General features: G+C 41.9%; 1 protein-coding gene across 1 annotated transcript in view; it reads left to right on the top strand.

The window, feature by feature from the left end:
• Nucleotides 1–1,350: 1,350 nt before the first annotated feature.
• Nucleotides 1,351–21,237, top strand: part of LOC120306227 (rhomboid-related protein 3) — a 40,485-nt gene continuing 20,598 nt past the window's right edge. Inside the window, exons 1-3 of the mRNA XM_039339036.1 lie at nt 1,351–1,702; nt 6,873–7,021; nt 15,395–15,507. Coding sequence (XP_039194970.1) covers nt 1,478–1,702; nt 6,873–7,021; nt 15,395–15,507 — 487 coding nt within the window. The 5' untranslated portion in view covers nt 1,351–1,477. The remainder of the gene's footprint in view (nt 1,703–6,872; nt 7,022–15,394; nt 15,508–21,237) is intronic.

Below are 21,237 nucleotides of genomic sequence, written 5' to 3'. Positions count from 1 at the left end.
GAATCTAATAATGCAGTATCTAACAATCAGAAGTTACAGTGCTTCTGGGCAGGAAGATAATATTTTGACAAATAGAATATATAATTATTGAATTGACACAAGCAGGCAGCTGTCACCAGCAGACAGGTGGTTGATGATGAATTATGACTGAAAAGTCAAGGAAACAGACATGGTCCTGGCAGTGTTACAGAGGTTTTCAGTGTCTTATTTTTCTAGCATTTTAATTGGGTTGGTTTAACCTGTGCTGTATATTTGCTGCTTGTCTTGTTATTTTCTTAACATGCACTTTTCTTGTTTTGTGTTGTTTTTTTCTCATTACTCTGGGATGATTTGCATCGCATTCTTGTAGGCTCCCATTCTCCCTGAAGAAATTAAAGGCAGCTTAAAAATGGTTGTACATAACAAATGATAAATAACATTTATTGTCAAGGCCACTTGCACCTCAGCTCCCCTCATTCAAAACGAAGCTTATAGCAGGGTGATTAGTTTGTTTTGAAGCAGTTTGGCTCAGCTTGAAGCAATTACCCATGCACATTGTATGTATGAAAGAAGGAGGTCTGGCCTTTGAAATCTTGTACAGATGAGCCAAAAAGAAAATGATCAAACACCAGTAGCAACACCACCAAACCTGAATGCTAATGCTGTGGTACTGTACTTTCTCTTGTGTGCTGAATTAAGTCTTGGCAGCTTTCTGCAAGCAGATGTTAACAGAGCTGTGGTCCATAGGAATAAAAGACTCTCAGAAAAGGTTTTGGCAATTGCACAAGAGTGCGCTTATTCTGTGTGAAGGCATATGTGTGCATTTGGAACATCTTATATACTTGTACTCTATTAGGCAGAAATAGATCACTCCTGGGATCTCAGTTAATTAAGTACCATCAAATTGGGTTCACTTCTGGCCATCACATTTGTCTGAAGTGATCATCCATAGCTCAGTGATCTGTTTGATCTTATCCGGTCACTATTTTTTCTTCTCTTTCTACCTATCTAGCTACTACCTGCCTACCTGCCTATTTATTTATGACAGTTGCAATGTCCTGGAATCATCTGGGATTCCCTTTTGCGACCTTCTGACAAGCAAAGTCAATGGGGAAGCCAGATTCTCTTAACAGCCATTTTACTAACTTAACAGCTGCAGTGACTCACTTAACAACTGTGGCAAGAAAGGCTGTAAAATGGGGCAAAATTCATTTTACAACTGTCTTGCTTAGCCACGGAAATGTTGGGCTCAATTATGGCCGTAAGTCGAGGATTACCTGTATAGTAGTTTAAAACAAAAGGCTAGGCCAGAGATTAAGTAGGAAGTTAATTTCTTCGGAATTCGTACTGTTTGTATCTTGTAAGCGTCTGCATTATGGCCAAGCATTGAACTTATCCCTGATAAGAAATCTGAACCCTCTCAGCCTGAGCAGCTTATAGTTTGATTAGAGCATTTTATTTTATTTTTTTCTTTCCTTCTTCTTAACTGTATCTTCAGATGAGTAACAAGAGATCCAACAGCTTCCGCCAAGCCATTTTGCAAGGGAACAGGAGGCTATGCAGCAAGGCCCTCCTGGAGGAGACGGGACTCAGCCTTTCTCAGCGGTTGATTCGGCACGTGGCGTATGAGACGTTACCCCGCGAGATAGACCGGAAATGGTACTATGACAGCTACACCTGCTGTCCTCCACCTTGGTTCATGATTGCCATCACAATTGTAGAGGCAAGTATCTTCAGGCATGGAATGATGTGGGTGGGGTTTGCCTAGTACTCTATTGTATTCTCCTTGGCCTGAAAATGGTTCAGCTTGCAAGTTTGGTGTCAGCTAATCCCAATATAATTTAGACCAGGGTTGTCCAAGCTTGGCAACTTTAAGACTTGTGGACTTCAACTCCCATGTCTGGCTGGGGAATTCTGGGAGTTGAAGTCCAAAGGTCTTAAAGTTGCCAAGCTTGGACACCCCTGATTCAGATCCCAATATTTGCATACATAATTTAAACCCTAATATTAGCACAGATAAAGAAATAGTCTAAAATTTTCTCTGAAATATGGTTTGGAAAGACAATCAGTTACCGGTACGGACTGGAAGCAGATAACATTTTAAATGGATTCTTCGGTATTTGCTGTGGCAACAGCGTTTTCCCAAGTAGTTTATTTATTGTTTTCATTCCTTAGAAAGTTTTAATGAAGGTATTGGGAACCTGTGGCTTTCTAAAACTTGTCAGACTCCAACTTCTGTAAGTAGTGGCCAGTTGTCCTGGCCGATAGTTGAAGATAATGGGATTTATATACAGCAGCTGCAAATTCCCCACTTTTACCTAAGAACAGCACCCATACGGAATGTCTCTTGCCTGGCAGAACCACTTTTGTAGAATTACCTCTTCAAGGAAGCCCATTGAGATTGTGCCAGTTTTGAAGCAGCCAATATTCACCTGGAAAGAAGTAGGCATTAGAGAAAATGTGAGTTAGTGCCATTGTGTGTCTGGCATCAACATGTCTAGCACACCTTCAGTTTTGATAACTACCATGTTTGTGAAAGGAAGCGTTCCCCCAAAGGTTTCCCCCGCAACTTGGGAACTGGGGGAGTTGGCTGACACTCACCAAGAAGAATAGAAAATGCTGCTGGAACAGTGAAGGACAAACGGCCATAGGCACTGCTGTTGGACTGTGTTTGTCAAATCAAGCAACCAGGAACAGGAGTTGAGTTCAAAGCACTTGTTGAGTTGAGTTCATTACATGTTACCCATACAAAAGAATCTGATCTACTAATGATCCAGGCAAATCGGCGTTAGTTAAAAGTCAACAGCATGCATGGAGGGCTGGACTTAGGTCTCTTGCGGGAGCACAGCGATTCCAAACTGATGATCTGCTTGAACCCACCCTCAGGTTCATCTCCTGGTCATCTCCTACAGCAGCGGTCACCAACCTTCCTGGCTCTGAGGACTGGAGGTGGTGGCAGCGGTGGGGTGGGAGAGGGGATGGTTTTGCATGCATGCATGCACGACACCTATCCAAATGCAGCTTCATGCACTTGTGCACTCGCCCACTTTTTGCACAGTCCGGTTCCCAAGAGGCTGCAGCCCAGCTCCGGGCCATGGAGCGAAGGTCGGAGACCTCTGCCCTACAGTGTTGATGCCTTTGAAAACCAGCTGTTGCTTGAGGGAGGGGTGCTGGCTGGCAGAATTTAACTGTTTTCATACTGCATAAAGGAGGTTTTCTCTTTTTGCTGTCCTCTCCTAGTTATCCTTGCCTCTTCTCCAAGCAGCTTTGTTCTCCCCTTTGCCTTGTCTTCTCGTCTTGCCCTGCATCCATCTTCTTTCCTCTTCCTCCACTTCTTCCTCTGCTCTTTCTGCTGAAAGCAGGGAAGGGAGGGGAAGGGCACGTCTGTGTGCATGCTTGTGTTTCTCTTGTGAAAGCAGTTTGCATGTGTGAGAAAGAACAGATGGTACATAGGATTACAATTAATTAGTGATATAAATAAGATAGCTAATTTACAGGAGATCAGTGGTGATTATTTTAATGTTAATTTTGTCCTGCTTTGGCCTTGCTTTTTTTGGTATTGCTTCAGAAAGAGATATGTATGTGTGTGGTTCACGTATGCATGAGTACATCATATGCATGTTACAGAGGGAGGAATTCCCCCAGGTTGGTTTAGAACAGTGGTTCTCAATCTTTTCTTTATCACAGACCTCCTTTAAATACCTTATATGGCCACAGACCCTGGCCATGGACCCCCAAGATTTAACTCAAGAGACTCTAGAAAGAGTACAGAGAAGAGCAACAAAGATGATTAAGGGACTGGAGGCTAAAACATATAAGGAACGGTTGCTGGAATTGGGTATGTCTAGTTTAACGAAGAGAAGGACGAAGGGGGACATGATAGCAGTGTTCCAATATCTCAGGGGCTGACACAAAGAAGAGGGAGTCAAGCTATTTTCCAAGGTGCCTGAAGGCAGGATAAGGAGCAACAGGTGGAAACTAATCAAGGAGAGAAGCAACCTAGAACTAAAGAGAAACTTCCTGATAGTTAGAACAATTAACCAGTGGAACAACCTGCCTCCAGAAGCGGTGAATGCTTCAACACTGGAAGATTTTAAGAAGAGACTGGACAGCCATTTGTCTGAAATGGTATAGGGTTTCCTGCCTGAGCAGGGGGTTGGACTAGATGACCTCCAAGATCCCTTCCAACTACTACTACTACTACCTCTTCTTCTTCTTCTTCTTCTTCTTCTTCTTCTTCTTCTTCTTCTTCTTCTTCTTCTTCTTCTTCTTCTTCTTCTTCTTCTTCTTCTTCTTCTTCTTCTTCTTCTTCTCCTCCTCCTCATTATTATTATTATTATTATTATTTAAATCATAACACTTCTTCAAGTTTTTGCTTTGCCTTTGAGACATTGTGGCCCCCCAGGAGTCTGCAGACCACAGGTTGAGAACCATTGGTTGAGAAGATAGCATAAATCTTAGTTTGAGAAGAGGGGGAGTTAGGAATTGCATAGGATTTGGGGTGTGTGTGTGTGTGTGTGTTTCCCTGTCTACTCTCTTTGGGAGGTTGTCTTCAATTCAGAGTAAACTTAAGTAACTGAGATTTAACTACGATGTTAATATGAGGTAGGATGGAAACAAACACCAATGAAAATGTAGGGCTCAGTATTAAGGTATCTCTAATGCTACCTGGCAGATCAAATTTCAGGTGGTGCTGAGATCTTCTGTTCTGCAACTGTTCATTTGGGGTTAGGATGTTCTTCAAGGTTTTTTGTTTTTTTAAAAAAGAAATTTCTACCATGCTGTTTACCTGACAGTGGGAGAAGTCATGTTAGCAGATTTTGAGGGATAGGCAGTTCTACCTCTCTGTTCTTCTATGGTAGTAATCCCAGAATGGCAGTAGACTTCTACATGACTATATGATATTTATATCAAGGACATCCAGTCCAAGAAGTTTTAAATTGGGAAACCTGGACAGTAGGATTCACCTGCTGTTGGATAAATTACTGCCTCTGAAGGACCATGTCATTTTGGAGAATCAATTCAATGACTGAATGGATGTCAAGTTCAAGATGTGGTCTATTCTAGGGAAATGGAAATTACGTAGAGCAGGAGTAAACCTTTGGCCTTTTAATTTCTTGTTCGGTCCTTTGCTGTCTCAAATAAAGCTTTATTTAAAGTTCAGCATAATGCTGAAATATATCTTCAGGCATTTCTCAATGGTTCTAATTACTTCACATTGAGCAATTAAACAAATGGGATTGCAGTAGAAAGGATGACCATACATTTTAAAAGGGGGCGAGGGGGCAGATGTTCTAGCGCTATGCTCGTAGGAGGTTGGTATAGCAGACCTTTGAGTCTTTCATGTGTTTGTGCAATGGGTCAGTTTAACATACAGGTAGTCCTCGGCTTACAACAGTTCATTTAGTGGCTGTTCAAAGTTATAATAGCACCGAAAAAAGTGACTTATGACTATTTTTTCCACACTTATGACCGTTGCAGCATCCCCACGGTCATGTGATTTACATTTGGATGCCTGGCAACTGGTTCATATTTATGATGGCCGCAGTGTCTCATGGGGTCATGTGATCCCCTATTGGGACCTTCTGACAAGCAAAGTCAATGGGGAAGGCAGGTTCACTTAAGAGCTATGTTACTACTTTAACAACTGCAGTGATTCATTTAATAATTGTAGCCAGAAAGGTCGCAAAATGGGGCAAAAGTCACTTAACAAATTTCTCACTTAGCAATATAAATTCTGGGCTCAATTGTGGTCATAAATAGGGGACTACCTGTCTATGCATATATACTTGTGTAGTTTTTACAGTTGCATCACACACTGATTTAGTTGACAATATGTTTTGTTTCACGGCCAGATAACATAGAAAATATGTGTTGATCCAGTGGAAATGAAATGTCATTGAATCCTCCTGGAATGGATTTAGCTGAAGAAAATATGTTTCATGGCTTTCTTTGGATCTGCTGGCCTTTCTTGCGTTTGGCAACAGTACAAGAAGAGCTTAAATCCAGACAGATTGTATTTGTGTGGGGGGTTACTTCAGAGAAGAGAAATTCTGGCCAATTACGTATTGTGCCACTGCAGGGATTTATGTATGCCCGTTTAATCCTCCTTTTACATTGCCTGGATTCATATATTGTCCTAAACTATTATGTAATCTACTTGGCTTTGGCTTAGCCTGATGTGAGAAGCAGCCATAGCAATATAATCAAGGCTTATGGAAGTCACATATTGTAGTTTCTGGAAGTTCCCAGTGGTTGCTATTTCATATTCAACAACAAGGTAAATCAAAATGTTTCATTATGAGTGCGGTATTTAACATGGTGCTATTCGTGTATTCATTATTCAGGTATTTTGATCGAGCTTGTGCATACAAAACTTAAATATGTGGTTCTTGAGGAGGAGTTGACAGATAGGTTGGCCTGAAGAGGAGGGATTAGGTAATATTAGAAATCTAATACCTCCTCCACATTTAAAGCAAATAAGTAACCAGGAAAGTCCAAACCAACCTCTAGTTAGATGTACTTTTATTGAACTGAGGTGTTTATATTTCCTAAAACCGATTTTTTTTTTCTTAGTGCTGTTCAGGCCTTTGGATTCAAGAGTGCAAAGATACCTCAGAATATTTCTGAGACAATCTGCAACTCCTTAAATTACATGTGCCTTTTCCCAGGATGACAGTGCAACTCCACAATTCCACAATGTCACAGTGATCACAATGTAGTCACACCATTTCGGGGAAAAGTGCAGCTCTTTAAGGACTTGTCCAAAGGTGTCGTGTGAGCACCCCCTCACACTCTGAAGCACCTTTCTTCCCTCCAAGTAAAAGGTCTATTTTTTCCCCCAGATATGCAAATGGAATTTGGTTAATTGTGGGCTTTCCCTGCTCTCCTAGGTTGCCTTCTTCCTTTACAATGGAGTGGTCCTGGATAGGTTTGTGCTGCAAGTCACCCATCCCTTCTATCTGAAGAATTCATTATTATATCATCCTCAACTCCGTGCCCAAGCCTGGAGGTACCTCACCTACATCTTCATGCATGCAGGGTGAGTGCTGCGGAAATGTTGATGACTCCGTTGTTACACGGTATTAAGGGAAGAGGGCAAGGGAGACCTTGCAGATGGCATTCATGGTCAGCCCTCGGGGTCCAGTATCATGGCATAGCCCCGTGGTGGCGAACCTATGGCACGCGTGCCACAGGTGGCATGCAGAGCCCTCTCTGTGGGCACATGCACTGTCACCCCAGTGCTAGGCCTTCAGCTGGGTTTTATAAAACCTTTTCGCTTTAGGACTCTTCTGCCAGGTACAAAAAAAAGGGTTCAATTAATCAATCAATTTCAACTTCTTGCGGGGAAAAAAAGATCTCGCAAAGTTGGAATTGATTGATTGAACTTTTTAGTCCCACCCAATCTGACGTTACCACTGCAGCCACGCCCACCCAATGGGCCATGCCCACACAATTGGCCACACCCACCCAATGGGCCACACCTGCCTGGCACCTAATGATACATAAGTGGGTTTTGGGTTGCAGTTTGGGCACTCGGTCTCTAAAAGGTTCGCTATCACTGGCATAGCCCAATGTTCCCCGCATCTTTAAAATTAGTTTTCCAACTGGGCAGCTACCTGCCATTTTAATTTTCTGTCATAATTCCTATGATTGCAAAATCTGGGTTTATTCCACACAAATTTCTGGATTTTCATATAACTGAACCAGATAGGCTGGGTTCCTCTAACATGGTAGGATAAAAAGCAATTGGCTAGTTGTAGTTCAATGTACTGGTAGTCCTTCACTTACAACCATTTGTTTAGTGACTATTCAAAGATACAACTGAAAAAAAGTGAGTTATGATCGTTTTTCACACTTATGACCATTGCAGCATTTGGACGCTTGGCAACTGACGGTTGCCGTGTCCCAGGATCATGTGATCACCTTTTAGAACCTTCTGACAAGCAAAGTCAGTGCGGAAGCCAGATTCATTTAACAACTGGGTTATTTAACTTAACATCTGCAGTAATTCACTTGACACGTGTGACAAAAAAGGTCATAAAATGAGTCAGGGGTTACCTGTATTTCTTTGCTCTTTCTGTTCCTCATCTGACATCATCTATTTGAGTTGCATCCCACTGCCTTTTCTGAAAAGCATGGGGCTTTTCCCCCCTCTTTGTGTACAACTCTATATTTCTTGGTAAGATCTTAAGAACAAATTAGCTTTCCGGAGAAATTAGTGGAATGGCTTGATAATTTCTACATTTTCTTGCATCTCTCTTCTTTGGTGTTGTTGTCTGTACCAAACTTTTTCACCACCATCTGTTCCATATTTGTGTAAACAAAGCTATTAGTCCTTTAAACACCTCTTCTCTGTGGTTCAGTGGGCATTTCATCTGTGTTTGGTGCTTCCCTGTTTCACAATGGTGTATTGTCTGTCTGGCTCAGTTTTTTTTAATGGGGTCCGTTTCTGAATAAAGTTATACTGTCGCCTCCAGATCTACTTGTGGAAGGCTTCTCAGCTGGTGGATCTCATCATCTATCACTCACGTTCATCAAAATTGTTAGAATCATGTCCATACAATTTTCTAGGCAATAATACAAATGTAATTTGCTGTTGCCTTTTTCAATTTGATCCTGGAGTGTCTTCTTCTAGGTATAGATAGTTCTCAACTCACAACTCATTTATTGACCGTTTGACATTACAACAGCACTGAAAAAAGGGAGTCATGATCATTTTTCATACAACCGTTGCAGCATCTCCATAGTCATATAATCAAAATTCAGACACTTGGCAACTTGTTTGTATTTAGGACGGTTTCCGTGTCCTGGGGTCACGTGATCCCCTTTTGTGACAAGCAAAGTCAATGGGGAAGCCAGATTCTCTTAACAACCATGTTACTAACTTAACTGTGGTGATTCACTTAACAACTGTGGTAAGAAAGGTCATAAAATGGGGCAAAACTCACTTAACAACTGTCTCACTCAGCAACAGAAATTTTGAGCTCAATTGTGGTTGTGAGTCAAAAACTGCCTGCAGTTTGCTTCCATCTCCTAAGGCTGCACTTCCCAAACCTTGTTCTTCGTTATCCAAAATGACTAATCAGAAAGTCCTTTTTACCCAATGTAGATAAAGAACTCTAAGTCGATTTAAATATCTTTGTTTATGTTCGGGTAATGTATTTGCATTTCATTGTCCTAAGAAAAGCTACTTCTACAGTACTCAGTTTTGGATAATTTACCCACGTTTGGAAAGTGCGGCTTTAGGGGACAGTGCTTAGCTGTCTCTCTCCCATTTCAAAATAATAATAATAATAGTAATAGTAATAATAGTATATCAGGAAGGCTTACTGACTACTGGAGAGACCAAACTGGTCTACAAGAAAGACCAAATAAAGAACAGAATAGAGGCATGAGAAGACAAAGCACTACATGGCCAATACATTAAAAAAATAGCTGGGAAAGCAGATAATAACAAGACCTGGCAATGGCTAAGAGCAGGAAAATTGAAGAAAGAGACCGAGGGACTAATTCTGGCTGCACAAGACCAAGCCTTAAGGACAAATGTATATAAAGTCAAAATTGAGAAGACAGCAACAGACAGCAAGTGCCGTCTATGTAAAGAAGCTGAAGAAACAGTGGACCACCTGGTAAGCTGTTGCAAGAAGATTGCATAGAGTGACTACAAGCAGCGGCATGACAAAGTAGCAACAATGGTGCATTGGAAGATCTGCAAAAAATATCATTTGCCTGTAAGCAAAAACTGGTGGGATCATAAAATAGAGAAAGTCATAGAAAATGATAAAATTAAACTGCTCTGGGACTTCAGAATTCAAACAGACAAGCACCTGCAACATAACACCCCAGACTTAACAATTGTCGATAAGAAAGACAAAAAAGTCTGGATAGTGGACGTGGCAGTGCCTGGAGACAGCAGAATAGACGAGAAAGAACTGGAGAAGATAACAAAATACAAAGAGCTACAAATAGAAATAGAAAGACTGTGGCAAAAGCAAGCAAGGGTAGTACCAATAGTAATAGGCTCCTTGGGTGCAATCCCAAAACAACTGGAGCACCACTTGAACACCATTGGCATTGACAAATTTGCTATTAGTCAATTGCAAAAGGCAGCCTTACTAGGAACTGCTTCCATCCTGTGACGATACCTGTAATACCATCAAACATCCACATCTGCCTATCCCAGGTCCTGGGTAAGGACTCGATAGGTAGACAAAATGCCAAATCCAGTCTGAACATCTGGCTGACTGTGCGATGATCCATAATAATAATAATAATAATAATAATAATAATAATAATAATAATAATAATAAACAAATTCGCTATTAGTCAATGGCAAAAGGAAGCCTTACTAGGAACTGCTTCCATCCTGCAATGATATCTGTAATACCGTCAAACATCCACATCTGCCTATCCCAGGTCCTGGGTAAGGACTCGATAGGTAGACAAAATGCCAAATCCAGTCTGAACATCTGGCTGACTGTGCGATGATCAATAATAATAATAATAATAATAATAATAATAGAGCACCACTTGAACACCATTGGCATTGACAAATTCGCTATTAGTCAATTGCAAAAGGCGGCCTTACTAGGAACTGCTTCCATCCTGCGACGATATCTGTAATACCATCAAACATCCACATCTGCCTATCCCAGATCCTGGGTAAGGACTCGATAGGTGGACAAAATGCCAAATCCAGTCTGAACATCTAGCTGACTGTGCGATGATCCATAATAATAATAGTAATAAAAAAACTTGGAAGGGACCTTGGAGTCATCTAGTCCAACCCCCTGCTCAGGCAGGTAACCTTATACCATTTCAGACAAATAGCTGTCCAGTCTCTTCTTAAAAACTTCCAATGTTGGAGCATCATCAATGGGGATTCCTAGGGAGCAGCTCATGGATTCACTGAGTTATGTCTGGCAAGAAAACAAAACATTAACACCGTGTCAGCTCTTCCAATAACCTAAGATCCCCGACTATAATGCAACCCTGAAAATACTGGCAGGTTTTACTTGATAGCCACTTCAGAATCAAGTAGGGAGCTTCTCTAACTGGGACCACCAAATCTAACCGGAACATTTTGGTCCTTCTGCCAATAAATAACCTGTCCTGTCGGATTTGCAGAAAACATTTAACTTGTACACGCTTTCTAATGAGAGTTTTTTTTGTTGTCGTTTAACCTGAGATGGTATTTGCCAGTCCTCCTTCTGATGGCAATAGGAAAAATTACAGAGTAGTCCTCGACTTGTGGCAATCAAACCCAAAATTTCTGTTGCTAAGTGAGACGCTTGTTAAGTGAATTTTGCCCCATTTTATGATCTTACTTGCCAGAGTTGTTAAGTGAATCACTGCAGTTGTTGAGTTAGTCACAGACCTGTTAAGTGGACCTGTCTTCCCTATTGACTTTGTTTGTCAGAAGGTTGCAAAAGGGGATCATATGACTCCAGGACACTGCAATCGTCATAAATATGAACTAGATCACGTGAAGTATTAATACCACTTTACAATGCCGTGGTAAGGCCACACTTGGAATACTGCATCCAGTTTTGGTCACCACGATGTAAAAAAGATGTTGAGACTCTAGAAAGAGTACAGAGAAGAGCAACAAAGATGATTAGGGGCCTGGAGGCTAAAGCATATAAGGAATGGTTGCTGGAATTGGGTATGTCTAGTTTAATGAAGAGAAGGACGAGGGGGGGACATGATAGTAGTGTTCCAATATCTCAAGGGCTGCCACAAAGAAGGCAGGACAAGAAGCAACAAGTGGAAACTAAGCAAGGAGAGAAGCAACCTAGAACTAAGGAGAAACTTCCTGACAGTTAGAACAATTAACCAGTGGAACAACCTGCCTCCAGAAGCATTGAATGCTCCAACACTGGAAGTTTTTAAGAAGAGACTGGACAGCCATTTGTCCGAAATGGTATAGGGTTTGCTGCCTGAGCAGGAGGTTGGACTAGATGACCTCCAAGGTCCCTTCCAACTTTATTATTATTATTATAGTTGCCAAGTGTCTGAATTTTGATCACACGATCATAGAGATGCTACAATGGTTGTTAGTTTGAAAAATGATCATAAGTCCCTTTTTTCAGTGCTGTTGTAACTTCAGTCATTAAATGAACTTTTGTAAGTTGTAAACTACACACACTAAAAGTTTTCATGCACTTGCTTTACCCTATCATTTTTTTCTGAGCCTCCTGCCCTCCAATTTCTAGCTGGGCACTACAGGAACTTAACCTCAACACAGAGTATCTGAAGAAAATCAGGCACTCTACATTCTCTGGGATTTCTTTGAATGAAAGGCATTGACTTACTTTAAATACGGCCAGCTGCCCTGCAACTTTGAAAGATTTCAAAGCACTTTAGTCATATTGCAGAACATTTTTCTTAGTCCCCAAAAGCTAACCCTTTGCCTTGACAATTATCTTGTTGCCACTAGGCTGCTGTGTGGCTTGAAAAATGTGCTGAATCTTTTAATTATCCTGAGGTTTTTTTTTTCCCACACCCTTGGCTGATTTCCAGGGAAATCTCTAGGAAGATCAAGTATCCAAAGTCTGCCGTCTGTACATATTAGAGACTTAACTGGCATTGGATGATTACATTTTTGTGGCAGATTCTAAACCGTTTGGAAGTGCAAGCTTCCCAACCACACACACACATTCTCCACTTGAGAAGCAATGGGTGTTAGGGATAGTTGTTTTAAAGAAAACTCTGTAATATTTAAAATGCTCAGCAATCACTTCCAGCCAAGTTGCCTGCATTAGATTATTTCTCCTGCTGGAGAACAAAATAAATCTCAAAGAAAGTCATATGGTGTTTGTGCTTTTTAATGGTGAGGCCCTTATTCTGTTCCCCCCTTCCGCTAAAGGGCAAACTGATACAAAGGTGGTGAAATCTATTATTGCCCTACTTCCTGCTGTGACTTTAAAATGTTAATGCGGATCTCTTAATTTATTATGCTTTTTTGGGGGGGAAGCACGTCAGCTAGAAGGTACCCTGGGAGAAGGGAGTCATTGGGGGGGGGGACTGATTGTGCTTACTCAGAGTATTCCCAAATGTATGTGCTGCTCATGTTCCAGTCCTGATGGGGAAAAGCTTTCTAAGACCCCACAGTTGTAAATTTTAGCTTTCCACTTTAAGGTGGAGTGTCTGTTAATGATCTGCGAGGCCCCACCCATTTTTATTCCTGCCATAACTAATGAGTTGCATTGATTCAAGGGCCCTGCTTGCTCGGTCCCAGAGAAGGTGAAGCCTGGATAAATCAATTATATTGTCATCCAAAGAATGACACATTCAGAGCATGTGAAAGCTAATTACGTTTTATGGGCCCTGATTGACTATGGGACTCTGATGTGCTTGGCTGATGCAGGAGCAATTTAGCTGAATGGAAGCCTCATTTTTAAAGGACCAGCCAAACAGCGGGCCTGCAGAAACATCAGCAGAAATAAATCATGGCACCTCAAGAGACATTATTTAAAAGACAGTTAAATTCATTGTTACGATAAAACCACAAAGCTTCCCGTGACGTTTCTTGTTATTAGCCTGCATTGAGCTGTGATTCAGTGTAAGGAAAAGGTAGATTTTTAAAATCTTGTTTCAAACTTTTGCCCTCATTTTCACTCTAAACAACATAGTTTGGTTAAATGTTATGATTGGCGATTATTGTATAAGGATGCACATACAGAGAGTTTGCAATCCACCCTGCTTCAACTTTAACAATTATGATAATCAGCAGGATTTTAAAAAAACAAAACAAAACAAAAACCCACTCTACAAGAAAATCTGGGCCTAACATCAAATGGTAAATCTTGAACAACTGAACTGTTCGGTATTCTTGGATACATACCATCTGGCTCAGGAGATTGGCAATTTTTTAATTAGTTCATTTATCGCCTTTATTTGTGTTATTCGAGCAGAATGGTTGATGCATCCAACAGGGGGGGGAGAGGGATAAAGTCTGGATGAAAAGAATTAAATCTTTTTGCAGTATCCATCTCTTATTTTAATGTTCTTGTTAAATAATGAAGTAGCTGTTTCATTTTGCACTAGTTGCTTAAAATCCTGTGCATTTTACTGACCACATTATACACTACGCAGTGTTCAAATCTTGTGGGGTTTTTACTTCTGGAGTTTAGAAAAAAAAAAATTACAGCTGTGCATGTGCAAAATCTCTTAACAGAGTGACTTTAAGTGTTGACATTGATTGTTCAAGATGCTCAAAAAAACAAAAGCAAATCCTTCTTTGACAAATACATTTTTCCGATACAGAGTTTTAAAATACAGTCTCCAATGTGAGCTTTATTTAAAATGTAACTACTTTTTTTTGTATACAACTTTTAGAACCGTAGTTAATATATCTGACTTTTCACACAGGGAGATCATTTTTTTTAATGAAAAAATGATACATGATGATTGAGTGATTTTAGCATTCAATCCACCTCAGTACAGAAACAAGATCTTTTCTGAATGCTTTTGTAACTTTATTGCTCTCTTTTTTTAGTCATATTTATAGCCATGACTTTTAATTTTTGTTTTTCAGTCCAGAGATGTATTGCTTTTTTCTGCATCCTTCTTTAGAACAGGAATGAACATCTGACAATCACTATATGGTGCTCCACAGTCTCCGATTTTCAGCTTCTAAATTTCCCCTGGAGTGGCTGGGTTCAAAACGTTTTGCCAGTTTTTCAGGAAAGGAATTAAGAGGCAAAATGCTTCCCATTTCATCTTTGAAAAATGTCCAGTGCTTCCCAAAGGATTTCTTTCCCAGCTGAAGGCATTAAACCTTCTTAAACTGCCCAACCTTCTCAAACAGGATTGTCCATACAGAAATAGTGTCAATGCCATTGGAGATACCCACTGGAGCACTACAGGCCGGGTCCTTTTCATTCATTTGTTTGCCTGTTTGTTATTTTCACATCTTTGGTGTAAAAGATTTCTGCCTTCTGTGAGATAGATGGGAGTCATACCTTGCATTGCCAGAAATGATCCACTTCATTCCAGTTCAGATTTGTACCAGTCCGTGGTCCTGATTACTATGCCTGACTGATTAATTAGCTAATTAATTGTGATTAGCATATAATAATTATGGTTAATCGAGTTTGGCGGTTAAACGTTTAGTCCTAATCAGTGGTGTTCAAAGACAGAATTCTTGAACCATAATTATTACATTATTTTTAAATGAAGGAGCATGGCTGTTTGAATGCTCTTTGGAAGACTCTTAGGCGGTCTACTGCGTTTAAATTGTCTTTTAAACTAAATAACATTTTATCAAGAGGGTTATACACAGGCTTTCATAATGTTTTTACAAAATATCACTCTGGGAATAATAATAATAGTAATAGTAGTAGTAGTAGTAGTAATAATAATAATAATAATCTAAAGTTAATAAAAACAAACAGTGCTGTTTCCTCAGGATAGAACACCTTGGACTCAATGTTGTCCTTCAGCTTCTCGTTGGAGTTCCCCTTGAAATGGTTCATGGTGCGACCAGGATCGGATTTGTCTATTTTGCTGGAGTGGTAGCAGGTAAGTGCTAACCAATATCGCCACCCTTACTCTGGAGCCCGCAAGAAAGTTTAAAAGCTGCCCATCGTTTGTCAACATATCTTTCGGAAAGGCATTTGTCCTCCCTCCTAGTCAACACCAGCATCTCTCAAGCAAGGCTATATTTCTGGAATTCTCAAACGTTTGCCCTCGTGAGATTGTCCTTATGTAATTTAAAAAACAATATTTCATTCATTCACCAGGTCTAGAAATTATCCAGTCTTTTCCTCCTGGCTCTACGAAAGCTGTGCTTGGAGCAGTGGTGGGATTCAGCCGGTTCGCACCACTTTGGCGGAACCGGTAGCTAATTTTTTGTTGCCCAGCCCCAGAATGGACTTCCAGAAGCGGCATCCACACAGAGAAAAGGATGTTCACATATTTGAATCCCAACACTGGCTTGGATTATAGCAGGGGTGTCAAACTCAATTTCACTGAGGGCCGCATCAGCATTGCGGTTGCCCACGGGGGGCCAGGTGGATGCGGCCTACTGGGTGGGCGTGGATGGAGTGGGTGTGGCCTACTGGGTGGGCGTGGCCAGCTCTACATCATTCGCATCAAGGATGCCTGTGGGGGCCTGGGCAGGAGTGGGACAGATCTGAGGGTCTCTGGCAGAAGGGGGTGGGACCAGGGCAGAACCCATCAAACTGGATATGTGAAGTAGGCGAGGGCCATTTGCTGGCCACTTCCAGGCAATGGTGCATTTCTTCATTCCTCATAAAGAGTGACACCTCCTCAGCATGCGCCCAGGGGGTGGGGCCGACGTGGCAGGGGCTGGTTCCTCGCTGTTACCAGATGGTCTTGTGGAGCCAAGACTGAATACATTTCAGCATAGATGGCCACCACAAAATTGTACATTGGCTCCCAGCCGGCCTGGACCAGGGCCAAGGCAGCGGGGGCCGTTCCCTCTCTGTTTCCAGGATGGCTTCGCGGGCCACATGAAACCACTTTGCGGGCCACATCTGGCCCCCGGGCCTTGTGTTTGACATGTCTGGACTATAGTGTTTCGACCCCTATAGTCTTCTTCTAGGAGCTTACCTGCTAGAACCAGAATGTCCTTTCCAGTCTTAATGTTACTTGACCAGAAAAGTGCTTTTCACTATTCTTTAAATCAGACACAGGAAATATCTAATTGGTGGGGCCTTCTGGGTGGCCTGCTGAAGCCCAGGGGGAAGTCTGCCACACAGGTATGCTTTTCAAGGTTCCTTTCCCAGACAGACCTACGGTTGCCCAGATCGCTCCAGACTCTCATCCAGCCCAGTGGGATTTGTGAGGTGTCCCTGAAAGAAAACCTCACCCCAGCTAGATAGATGTTCCTTACCTCGCTTAGGGTTCATTGCCAAAGGCATCCATGATTGGGGAATTATGCATAGGAGGTCTAGGAAAGCAAATTTATCACAGCTTTTCAGCAGAAGTTCAAGTAAAGCACAACGGGACCCAACGTTTCCGCTGCCGAGCGAGGCATTTGTTAAGTGAGTTTTGCCCCGTTTTACGACCTTCCTTGCCACAGTGGTTAAGTGAATCGCTGCAGTTGTTAAGCTAGTAACACGGTTGATAAGTGAATTTGGCTTCCCCGTTTCCTTTGCTTGTCAGAAGGTCGTGACAGGTGGTCACATGACCCCCAGGGACGCCACAACTGTCATAAATACAAGCCAGTTGCCAAGAGTCCAAATTTTGATCATCTGACCACGGGCATGCTGAAATGGTCGTAAGTGTGAAAAACGGTCCTAAGTCGCTTTTTTTTAGTGCCGTCGTAACTTTGAATAGTCACTCAATGAACGGTTGTAAGTCGAGGACGACCTGTGCTCCCTTGTCTTTCTCCAAGCTTTTTGTTATGTTCCAAACATGGTATTATGGCTCTGTTGTTTCTCTGAGAGGCTGATAGAATTGTCCACCTCCTGCAGAAGAATCTCTTGTTCTTTACCTTGCACTGCTAGGGCTGCCAACACAACACTCACTTCAGGAGGGGTAGGCCTTGACTTACGGCCATAATCGAGCCCACAGTTACCGTGGCAGTCGTTAAGCAGTTCATCATGTAACCCCTCCCAGTTTTACATCCTTTTTTTGTGTGGTTTAGTGAACCCATTTCTCACCATGGGACATTTTTTGCTGGAAACCAGAAGCAAATGCTGGCTTCAGGCAAGACATCATCAATCCAATGAGCATCGGATGCTGCAAACAGCCATAAATGCGGACCGGTTGCTGGGTACCCAAAATGTGGTCATGGGGGGGTGGGGGGAGAGGTAGGGGGAGCAACCTTTGGAACTTCTAATCCTGACCATAAGTACATTTGTTTTGGATCCTTTGTAACTGAGGACTACCTGGGGGGGTGGTGGTTAGCTTTTCAGGTAGAACAGTGGTTCTCAACCTGTGGGTCGGGACCCCATTTGGGGTCAAACGACCATTTCACAGGGGTCGCCAAACAACGCAGTCCGCCATTTTTTTCCCCTTTTCCTTAGCTGTGCTATTCCCTTTTATTCTATTGGCTTTTGAAAGCCAATAGAATAGACTCTCTTGAATAGAGTCTAATTCTATTGGCTTTCAAAAGCCAGTAGGAATTGTCCAGGCTGTCTCTGCCCTGCTGAACCCACCAAAAGTCCCATTCTGCAAACGGTGCTGCACCAGTTGAGTAGTCCTCAACTTACGACCAGTTGAGTAGTCCTCGACTTACGACCGGTTGGGGGTCACGGCATTAAAAAGGTTGAGAACCACTGAGGTAGAACAAAAGGGCAACTTGCCGATAACTCTGGAATCTCTCATTCATTCTCAGCTCAAACCACCTCACAGGGTTTTGTTGTGGGAAAAAGAGGAAGAGCAAGGAGCATTATGTATGTTCTCCACCTTATTTATAAAAATAATAATGGCAGGGGGATGCAAATAAATAAATCCCCTCCCTGCTGGCTTTCAGGAAGTCACTTCCCCCCCCCCCACACTTTCTGGTGTTTTAAAGGGCCTTCAGCAAGCAGGATTGAAGCCCCCTTTAGTACCTCTTCTTTGTTCCCATTTGGGTCTGTTGTGTCTGCCATTTTTGCATTTTTTTTTGTTTTGTATTGTTTTCTTGTTTTAAATGTTTTTAACTTTTTGTATACTGCCCAGCGTCACTGGGAGTCAGGCAGCATATACATTTAATAAATTATTAGATACAACATTAATAATAATAATAATAATAATAATGTTATTGTTATTTTTGTTATTGTTGTTGTTATTATTATTATTATTACTATTATTTCCTAAGAGTCTGTCAGTAACAACCCCTGCTCTTTGCTGTTGTTTTTATTATTCTCTCCTAGTTTAATTTCACATTCGAGATTTGGACGGTATGTTATTTCAGTTCTGTGGCTGGTTTTTTGTTTTGTTTTTGTTTTAATTGTGTAAGATGGCTGAGAATAAGGAAACAAACAAACAAACAAACAGGTCAGTCAGCCTTTCACATCTGAGTTAACCTGCTTGAAAAGCGGCTGGAGTCTAGAAGGGGAAACTGGCAAAGAAGCCAAAAGATTTTTTTTTTAGGCAGAAGAGAAGCCTTTGTGGGAGATACAAACGTTTTTGAAGTAACATGGTGCCTTGCTAGGACAGCCAATGGCCCTGGTCGGGTAGTTTTAGCTGTCTGTGTGGAACCGAGTCAATTTAGGGAAATCATGGAGGTGAGAGGAGGGTCACAGAGCTTGTGGAAGATTGGGTGAGGGATTGATCAGCCTGAATGGGTGCTACGAGCAGTGACTCCATTTGGATGGCTGATCCTAAGAAGGTAGGAAGGATGGGCAGTGCTGGAGAAGGATGGCGGAGAAGAGGATTGGGTAGCTAAGAAAGGCCACTGACATGATGGGAGCCAGCAGCTGATAATAATAATAGTAGTAAAGTTGGAAGGGACCTTGGAGGTCATCTAGTCCAACCCCCTGCTCAGGCAGGAAACCCTACACCATTTCGGACAAGTGGCTGTCCAGTCTCTTCTTAAAAACTTCCAGTGTTGGCGCATTCACCGCTTCTGGAGACAGGTTGTTCCACTGGTTAATTGTTCTAACTGTCAGGAAGTTTCTCCTTAGTTCTAGGTTGCTTCTCTCCTTGGTTAGTTTCCACCCGTTGCTTCTTGTCCTGCCTTCAGGCACTTTGGAAAATAGCTTGATTCCTTCTTCTTTATGGCAGCCCCTGAGATATTGGAATACTGCTATCATGTCCCCCCTCGTCCTTCTCTTCGTTAAACTAGACATACCCAATTCTAGCAACCGTTGGGTGATTCGTGATTGTAAAGTTGCTGGAGCAATAGGCTGGGGAGAGATGTGGAAATTGTCAGCTGGGTGCCCAGCTCAAGTCTACGGAGAAGGGAGCTTCCTGGACCTCTGGCTCCTGCTGGGTTCACAGGTAAAAGTCATGGCTGGAGGGCGTTTACCAGGTTCACTCGAGACATCATCTGTGGCCCTACTTAGCACAGGAAGCCCTGGCAGTGGTGACTCAGGCCACTACTACTAACCCTGATTACTTGCAGGAACTTTACACTGAGCTGCCTTTGAAGGATACTCAGACGTTGCAATTGACAGAAAAGGCAGCAGAACTCCTGTGGTGGGTTGGTGACAGCACCAGCCTGGAAACAGTTACATTGATTTCCAGTAGGTTTTTGACTATAATTTGAAGAGCTGGTTTTAACTCCCGTGTGATTTTAAAAAAGTTATCTAGAGGCCAATTCTCTTTAGCTAAGCAATATCCAGCTTAATTATAATGGAGCCATTACAGGTAGTCCTCAACTTACAACAGTTCATTTAGTGACCATCAAGGTTACAATGGCATTGGAAAAAAGTGACTTACGACCGTTTTTCACACTTACAGCCATTGCAGCATCCTCGTGATCACGTGATAAAAATTCAGATGCCTGGCAACTGACTCATGATTATGACGGTTGCAGTGGCCCAGGGTCATGTGACCTTCTCACAAGCAAAGTCAATGGGGAAACCACATTCACTTAAGAACTGAGTTACTAGCTTAACAGTGATATACTTAACAACTAGGGCAAGAAAAGTCATAAAATGGGGCAAAACTCACTTAACAAATGTTTCACTTAGCAACAGAAATTTTGGGCTCAATTATGGTCATAAGTTGAGGACTACCTGTGCTATTGTCTCCAGAGAGTGTTCTTTGGACCAGAAACATAGGATGGAAGTGGAGAGTCAGAAGAAATAAATTTTCCTGTACCTTCCACTATCCTTTATCTTTATCTTGCATGAAGCTTTTTTTTTTCTGGGTATGAATTTGTTGTTATGCCAGCTTTAGCTTTGTACATCATCTCTCCATTATTTTATTTCCAAACATTTATTAGACAGACAGCTCTGTAAACCATGTTCCATCAAGGGGCCCTGTTACCGCACGTTACATCACGATCAGTGTACTTTTCATTTGATTTCTAAAGCTGTTAACAAGCACATGGCTATCCTGGCAATAACTACAGCAAAGACAGTCTTGTTGCAATTAACTTCAGCGAGCAATAATTCTCCCCTGAAGTGATTTTTGCAGTGTAATTTACCAGTTGGTTGCCCATAAACTGTTGGCTGGTTACAACCTGGAAATTTTTATTCACTTAATCAAAACAACCAAGCAGAAAAAGAGAACTGGAGTCTCACGGTTTATTATCGTGGCGTTTTCTTTGGCTTCTGAGCTGGGCACCACTCGTTTCCCACACAATACTACACATGATTGAAATGTCTTTTGTGCAAGCAAGTTAAAAAA

Source organism: Crotalus tigris, unplaced genomic scaffold, assembly GCF_016545835.1.
Source record: "Crotalus tigris isolate CLP2741 ecotype Arizona unplaced genomic scaffold, ASM1654583v1 scf7180000017726.370058, whole genome shotgun sequence".
Lineage (NCBI taxonomy): Eukaryota > Metazoa > Chordata > Lepidosauria > Squamata > Viperidae > Crotalus > Crotalus tigris.
This window is presented reverse-complemented; position numbering and strand designations above follow the sequence as displayed.